This window comes from Colletotrichum lupini, chromosome 3, assembly GCF_023278565.1.
Source record: "Colletotrichum lupini chromosome 3, complete sequence".
In the NCBI taxonomy this organism is placed as follows: domain Eukaryota; kingdom Fungi; phylum Ascomycota; class Sordariomycetes; order Glomerellales; family Glomerellaceae; genus Colletotrichum; species Colletotrichum lupini.
The window spans coordinates 7,390,281-7,398,623 of record NC_064676.1 but is presented as its reverse complement, the minus strand read 5'-3'; the positions used below and the strand labels follow the sequence as shown (position 1 = coordinate 7,398,623).

At 50.3% G+C, this 8,343-nt stretch overlaps 3 protein-coding genes across 3 annotated transcripts; all 3 read left to right on the top strand.

Moving 5' to 3' along the window:
- Positions 1–69: 69 nt before the first annotated feature.
- CLUP02_06950 (3-isopropylmalate dehydrogenase) lies at positions 70–1,429 on the top strand (the record flags this gene model as incomplete). Its single annotated transcript, XM_049285947.1, has 5 exons — positions 70–308; positions 372–860; positions 929–1,080; positions 1,153–1,300; positions 1,354–1,429. 5 exons carry the CDS (start codon positions 70–72, stop codon positions 1,427–1,429), a joined length of 1,104 nt encoding a protein of 367 aa, XP_049143090.1.
- A 471-nt stretch (positions 1,430–1,900) lies between these two features.
- Positions 1,901–5,377, top strand: CLUP02_06949 (uncharacterized protein; the record flags this gene model as incomplete). Its single annotated transcript, XM_049285946.1, has 6 exons — positions 1,901–2,443; positions 2,505–3,469; positions 3,817–4,193; positions 4,963–4,988; positions 5,044–5,255; positions 5,323–5,377. The coding sequence occupies 6 exons, from the start codon at positions 1,901–1,903 to the stop codon at positions 5,375–5,377; spliced, it is 2,178 nt and encodes a 725-aa protein (XP_049143089.1).
- Positions 5,378–6,438: 1,061 nt separating this feature from the next.
- On the top strand, positions 6,439–7,667 carry CLUP02_06948 (uncharacterized protein; the record flags this gene model as incomplete). Its single annotated transcript, XM_049285945.1, has 3 exons — positions 6,439–6,710; positions 6,782–7,117; positions 7,202–7,667. 3 exons carry the CDS (start codon positions 6,439–6,441, stop codon positions 7,665–7,667), a joined length of 1,074 nt encoding a protein of 357 aa, XP_049143088.1.
- Positions 7,668–8,343: the final 676 nt, after the last annotated feature.

The following is an 8,343-nucleotide window of genomic DNA, read 5'->3' as shown; positions in this document are numbered from 1 at the left end:
CGTTGATTGAGTACTTAGAATAACTTATTACATTGCTTCCGAGCGACCTTCTCTTGACGCTTCAACAAAATGGCTTCCCGCAAGATCCTTGTTTTACCAGGCGACGGTGTTGGCCCCGAGATCATCGCCGAGGCTGTCAAGGTCCTCGAGGTGATCCAAAAGTCCTCTGGTGTTAAATTTGAGATCCGCTCGGAGTTGATGGGCGGATGCAGTATTGACAAGCACGGCGTAGCCCTGACCCAAGAAGTCCTGGATGTGGCCAAGGCAAGCGATGCGGTCTTGTTCGGTTCAGTCGGTGGGCCTAAGTGGTAAGTCAGACGGTCAACACTACTTTTCCAAGCCGCAATGACTGAGGTTTCAATTACCCTCAGGGGTGCTGGCAAAGTGCGACCTGAACAGGGCGTCCTAGCCTTACGCCACGGACTGAACGCCTTTGCGAATCTGCGCCCATGCAAGTTTGCGAGCAAGTCTCTTGTCGACCGAGGCCCTATCCGACCCGAGCTCACAGAAGGAACCGACTTTATCCTTGTGCGAGAAAACTGCGGAGGTGCTTATTTCGGAGACAAGACTGAAGAGGAGGATTTTGCATCGGACGCCTGGGCGTACTCTCGGGCAGAAGTTGAGCGGGTTGCAAAGGTCGCTGCTGACTTGGCTATGGAGACGGAGCCGCCTCAGCAAGTCATCTCGTGTGACAAGGCCAATGTCCTTGCTGTTAGTCGACTTTGGCGTCGAGCCGTGACGGAATTTTTCGCGAGGGAGTATCCGCAGATCAAACTTTCTCACCAGCTTGCTGATAGCGCTGCCATGCTTATGGTCAAAGATCCTCGCTCATTCAACGGAGTGGTGCTCATGGATAACACGTGAGTATTGTCGCCCCAACAAGATTTCTGGTTCGAGTTAGCTCACTTAGTCGTTACGTGGTTCACAGGTTCGGCGACATCTTGTCAGATGTGAGCAGCGTGGTCCCGGGATCGCTAGGCCTGCTCCCATCAGCGTCGATCTCAAGCACCACCCCTGGCTCGGGAGGAATCGGTCTCTACGAGCCTATCCACGGAAGCGCGCCCGATATCGCGGGCAAGGGTAATAATAGAGCCTTGTCCTAGTCACACCAGAGAGGTCAAACGGTCAAAGGCTGATACTTTTCGTGTGCAGGGATCGCCAACCCAGTCGCCACTATTCTTGCAGCGGCAATGATGCTCAGGTACTCATTTGGAATGGTTGATGAGGCAAAGGCCATTGATAAAGCAGTCGAAAAGGTCTTGGACTCTAGGGATATCGGCGGACACGAGATACGGACCCCGTAAGTTTCACTCGCTGCTCAACGTTTTGCGCACGTCTGACTGGTTTCTTCAGTGACCTGGGCGGGAGTGCAACAACAGTTGAAGTCGGCAATACAATTTGTAGACAACTTGAGAGCTTGTTGAAGTAAATTTTCACATGCAGTTATAACGCAAAGGATCAATTCACAATGCGTTGGCTCTTGATAAGGAGGCACAATGGAGAAAGAGAGTGAGGCACACCCCAAGTCGATGTTGACGCGGCAGTCAATCATCCATGAAAACTAGCGATGCAAGTAGTGCAATGGTCCGGGAACTGACATGGGACATTTCTAAACATCAAGCGAACGAGCTCATAAAGATACCGATAGCTAAAATAGATCCACTACCATTTCTCAAAAGCCATTGTCTGAATACACGCACTCCCTTTGTCATTAGGCTCCACACAGACCTCTTGATCCAAGCCCGACCCCGAAGCATAGTCCGACCCCGAGCCCGACCCCGCGCCCGAACATAATCCCGTCACGATAGCTCAAGTCCATCAATCGACCTGACAACTCCGATTCTTTGCCTTCTGTCTAGATCTATCTCTCGATTCATTATACCCAGAAAGGTCTGACGCAATGGACGCCAGTCACCGTGAAGAGACTAGGGTACGACGTCGAAGGGCCCTTGCCTGTATCGAGTGCCGGAAACGAAAGCTGCGATGTGACCACAATCGCCCTTGTAGCAAATGTCAACGTGCGAAGAATCGGACATGTGTCTATCCTGCCAATGCTCCTCTTGCCAGTCCGGAAAATCATATCAACTACCGACAGGGTAGTCCGTCAAACATCCAACAGCGCCAGTCCGACCCGGAACATGGAATGTTAGCCCAAACACCACAGCCCGCGGACCAAGACCGGGTCTTCACCAGCAGCACCGATGGAACATGGCACTCGTCTTCATTCGGAAGCGTCTTGCTCAGTCAGATCTCGACTCCGGGGACTGTTTTCCCTCTCGCGATGACTGAGACTTCTACGCGCCGACCAGCACCAGAGCCACTCTATCCAGCCGAGAAATCACCTACTATCTGCTCACTCACCGAGCTTACATCTTTACCGACTATAATGATTGTTAAATCACGATATATTTCACCAAGTCACTGGCTGTACTCAGTGATGCTAGTAAGTCATAGCAGTTTGTCGCGTTGACATGCAAGGCACCGTCCACTCACCGGCTTTACAGATGTTGCCTGCGCTGAAGTGGCTGGACAAGGAAATGGTCAAGCAGAAAGAGTGTTGGCAGGGCCTCCTACACTGCAAAAGTCTGGGAGAATGCCTCAGAACACGGAGAATACTCGCAAACTCTCCCGGGCAATATGGCTCCTACATACTCGATCACGCCGTGTCAGCCGCGTTACTTCAGAATTACTTACGGAGCTTTGAGCAGATCTATCGGATTAATCATGTGCCGACGCTGCAGAGAGAGCTCGAGACATTTCTACAAGACCGCGCTTCGGTCAACCACGAATGCATTGTTAGACTTCAGCTTTGCTTTGCACTTGGAGCTCTAACATACGATGATCTGTTCTCTCTTCGACCGTACGCTCTTCAATGGATATACGAGGCCCAATCTTGGCTTACCAACGCTGAGAAATCACAGCCAAGTATCTCGGGCATTCAGATCATGTGTCTCTTGCAGCTGGCTCAACAGACGACAGAGTCACTCTATGGGGACCGGATCTCAGCTCTCTCAGGCAACCTTCTTCGGTCTGCGATATGCATCGGGTTGCACCGAGATCCGATTGGGCTGCCGCGGATGTTACCTTTTCAGATCGAGATTCGACGCCGTCTCTGGACTACTGTGTTAGAGCTGGTTCTGGAAGCAAGCATAGAGTCTGGCCAGCCCGTTCTCATCTCATCCGAGGACTTTGACTGTAGCTTACCCTCAAATCTGAACGACGACCAGCTGCACTGCGAGTCTACAGTCCGTCCCATTCCGAAAAACCCCAGTCTTCACACCGATAGCTCTCTGCAAATTGCTCTCGGCCAGTCCCTGACGTTGAGACTGACAATCGCTAAATTGTGGAACAAGGTCAAGCAGGAGGCGAACTACGCCACAGTCCTACAGCTTAGTCCGCAGCTTACTGCCACCCGCCAGATTTTGACAACTACGCTCAAGAACTTGGGCAAGAATACCTCGCTATTGATGTCAATAGGTGTACGACACAGGGAAGAAGCTCACAGAGGCCAACTGCTGTTAGGGTCTAAAAGAGGAATTACTGAAATCTGCCCTTCCCTCGAGGTGTACTACCAGCGCTCTATATATGCCTGAGCTGCTCCTTTGTTGCTTGGTCCCCCTCTTTATGCCCCCCTAAGCTATCCCTTAACCGACGAGGCCTGACCGGCGAGGCCTGACAATTGACTTGTCATATGTGCGAGATGGTACTTATGCGATACGTCTTTGCGCTGCATTTGCCTTACATGCTTCTACCTGATTCTGTCTTTTCCCACTCACGACGCGAGTGCATAGATGCTGCGCTGCATCTTACATACAGGACTATGCCAGTATCCGACACGAACGAGTCACTCTCGGAGCTTATACAGCAAGCAAATGACGAAGAATACTGTCCCGAATTTGGCCGATTGATAGTCTGCGGCTCGGGATCCTTGCGGTCGGCACAGCATATTGCTATCAGTGTGATCGCGGCAGATCTCAATACCATGATATCAGAAAGAGGCAAAATAGCGACAGGGTCGGCTCTACGTGTCGTGGAAGAGCGTTGGCTACTGAAGGCTGGTGTTGCATGGGCTAGACGGAGAATCGAGGCAGGGCAAGAGAATGTGAAAGATTATGTATTCTTTGCAATAGTGCTTGCTGCAGTAGAAGCTGTCTTGAAAGGCAAACCCGTCGAGGATGAGATGACAGAGCGATGTAAGGAGGCAATCGCGGACGCGAAGACGTTGCTATCGGATATGACTGGGGGAACAACCTTTGAGCCCGCTAGCGCTGTTCAAAATGCAGAGTGTGAGAATTATTTGGAGGATATCGGAGCTTTCTGGGCAAGCGACTTACCGTCCCTTGACTGGGGTGGATTCATGCCAATGCCACACAGCTAAGGCTTTTGGAGATTGTTTATTAGGTAGTAGAACGGTGTTGAAGTTAAGTAATGTTATGTTCAATTGGTGACGTTCCAAGTCATCCGGCCGTTCTATCGTCGTGGGAGGTCAAGGGCATAGTGATGAATGATTCAGAAACTCTATTCGTTATTTGAGGCCTCGGAGATTATGTCACAATTATTTTCAACCATCTTTGAAGAAAAGGGCACGGGGTTCTTAGGCCGAGTCCGAACCGTGAGTCCGAACCGTGAGTCCGAAAAGTGAGTCCGAAGACTGCTCCCCAGCGCTGTTGCACATAAAGGTAGGGGGGACGGGTTCGACAATAGCGAATCTCGCCAAGTTTGACACTATCTCGAAGCACCAGCTACTGCAGGATATCATGACTCTCCGGGTCTAACTCTGCTCTCTGCACAATGAAGTCAACTCAGTCCCTGCGAAACGGCCCACATGTCCCAATTGGACAATATGGTGTGTAAGTGAAGCCCCTTTTAGCCTCTCAAAAGTGCCAACGGCTCTTTCATATGCTGTGGACCAATATGGAAGAGATTTATCATAATCATGTTAGCTAAATAATTTTCAATCAGATACAAAGGATGGTGGGGAAACATCGGTATGCGTTTTCGGTTTACAACTCATCGTTCTACCCAACCAAGTAAGGTACGCAGGGGTTCGTGATGATTGATCAACAATGTGTCTCAGGTGGCGAGAAGCAAAGAGGTATTATCACGTACGGAATCGCACCAAACCGTCTAAATCCTATGGCCCAGGCTGGTCATAATGCTGCCTTCAATATATGGCGACGCTTCGCGAGCCAGGTCTGGTATTTCGGGCCATCTCTGGCTGCGGCCTGGTACGTGATGTACTGGGCGGAAAAGAGGTATGCCTGTATGCGTGAACTAAACCCCGCTGATCCCTCTTTTATGCTAATCGAGGACTGTTGACAGGAACAAGTTTTTCAATTCAAAGGTGGGCAGAGAAACATATGGGAGAGATGAGTAGCGACGGGTTCATTCACGATTATTATGCTGTACTCACCCGACCAGTCACTTTACTTGTTTTATTTATGTAGTATTACACTTCCCTCTGCACGGCTACTCAACTTCTGTAGTAGCACTCGCTCGAATTCTCGCTTTAATCGTAGCTAATCAAACCCATGCTCAATGGGAATTAAGCCGGGGCTCGAAGTATAACTCTCATGTCAACGATGATCGACGGGATCATACCTGTTTGCTATAGCTTTCAAGACAGCACCACTATCACGGCTTCAAAATAGTTCCGATAAGTTTGAGCGGACGATTTCACCTTCGAATTATGTAACTCTTAATGGATACCTGACCGCCCTTCTGATTGCTTCAAACACCGACTTGGAACTCGAGCTGATCTTTACAGCCTAATGTGGGCCAGCTGAGCAGATGGCCCTCGCCTTACCTACCAAGCCGATGAAAATCTACAGCATCCTTATCAGCGATCTTCGGAGCCAAGGGAGTGTGCGCCGTAGTAGTGAGGGTCACTTGTGATCCGGTCCGACTATTCTCAATCACCGAAAACCAGACGCTAGTGGATCTCTTCCGAGCAGCGACGCCGGAGCAAACCCCGAGATCCACACAACGGACCCCCGTGAGCCATCGGCACTGCAGTCGGTAGATGTGTACAGCCTTATCATAGATTATCATGATTAAACTAATCATGATAGGGATTTCTTCAATATCGAGCCACAATCTTCCATCGTTGTAAACTTGGCAAGTGGCCCAAGTGGCCCATCTCTGGGCTATCTTGATGCCATTCACCGAGCGGGTGATGTAGGATAGTGGGATAATGAGCTCATTTTCAGGGTCATCAACTTGCTTATCATGAATACCATTAATCAAGACCGATTGATTGTATTACGTATGAATGCATCAATAAGGCCATGATGATGCAGGGCAGCTCGAGTTGAAGGCAGGTTGAGTTGTCATATAAGTCGACGAGGATAATGGACTACGCCGCATTTTTCTGTTCACCCAGACTACACCATTGACAACCCGGATGGTCGACTATAACTTCAGAAGAGACCCAACATAATGAAGTTTTCCCGCTATATCTTGGCACTCTCGGCCCTTGGCTCGGCGATTGCTGCTCCGACTTCAAATAGCAGCACCGTGGACCGATCAAACTTGACAATCGCGTTAATCCGTACGCCTCCGCCGAACTGGCCGCTGCCTCTCACGAACTACGACTACACCGACATCACTTTCAACATCAGCGAATGTGTAGATGTCGGAATCGAGTTGATCAAAGAGGCCAAGGCTAGCGGTTCCGATGTTGTCGTCTTTCCAGAGCTTTGGTTCCCCGGGTAAGCCCCAACTCAGCCTAAGGCTCAACCATCTAAACATCGAATGCAAGTATCTGAACCATCTCGAATAGATTCCCCAAGAGTTCGGACAGCCACTACAACTTCACGCGCGATTACCTTCCGTCGTACATTGAGAATGCCATCGTGATTGGCGATGCGCAGTGGAACCGCCTGATTGCCGCGATCCAGGCAGTGGGCATCTACGCCAACCTTAACTTTGGAGAAGTTGACGGCGACTACATGTACATGTCTCAGGCATTGATAGACCCTAAAGGAAATATCATGCACCACCGCCGTAAGCTTCGGCCGTCAGGCGCAGAACGATACTTCTTCAGTGACGGTGTGGCCGAGGATCTCAAAGTCTTAGAGACTGACTACGGCCGATGGGGAATGCTGGAGTGCGGAGAGTACGTCTACAAAGCCCACCTGACCCGACTGACTGCGCCTTGCTCCTACGAGTGCCGGAGCTGACCATACCACTTTCAATCTAGGCATATGTACCCCAGTATGACGTTTAACATGTACGTCCAGCGAGAAAATGTTCACTTCGCGCCTTTCCCCTATCTGGCCGGCGTCGGAGACGAGACTTCGCTTTGGTGGGAGAACGAATGGGTCAATACCGGCACCCTGAGCGTCTACTCTGTTCTCAGCGGTGCCTACTCCTTTGTCGCAGCTATCGGCGCGACTTTCGTGATAGACCCGTTCGGATCTCGCGTTGCTCACGTCAATGCCAACGCAAGCTTCGAGGAGTTCCCGATGCTGTACTACAACCTCAACACTAGCGGCTTCAACAGCTCTCAGACGTATGACATTAATGGGCAGGCTTCATGGGGGACGTTGAGCCAAATTGTGGATAGCTTTCCGGGGTATGTGCCAAAGGTGGAGGGGGAGTTCGTCAAACAAAAGAACGTCTCGATTGATTACTTGATGACGGGGGAGCTTGTCATCCCGTCTTAGAGGTAGATAAGGTAGAGTCATCTGATTCTAAATTTGGCTTCCCGAACAGTGGACTGCGGGTAGAAGTGGCACCGTCTCTCAGAATATCATCCCACGGTATGCCGTTCATCAATTCCGCGGTGATTACTCCTCAACTTGGTTGTGGTTCGAGGCCCCCTTCATTCCGGCTATTGTTGCTGTGCAGAAATCAAAACCATCTCCAGAAGTTCTAATTAAGGGATGACAACGATGAGATACTGATGATAACCTAGTATAGCTCAAAGGAATAAACCATCAAGGTGTTCATCAGTGGATCACATTGAAGGTGTGGCTGTATGAGGCCTAGATTACTCCTGATGATCGGCCATGATCGTCCTACGTCGGGAACGTTCCAGGGTAAAGATTCATGCTTAATCGTATGCTGCTAAGATCTAATACATCTCAAACATGTCAACTGGGGGCTAGCTCTTTTGTTGGTTGGTTGTACCGATTTGGCAAAGGGTCGCGTGCTATCTGAGAGCGCGGTTGGCTGTGCGGCTGGTGCAGCTATTTTAAGGACAGGACCCATACGCGACGTTGCGAACTCGCACACCCTACAATCAAGAGGGGGAAACTTCGCTGATGACTCTGCACAATGGATCAAAACCACTAATCCGACCAGTTCCACCTTGAGTGATCCCCTCGGCAAGCAAGAATT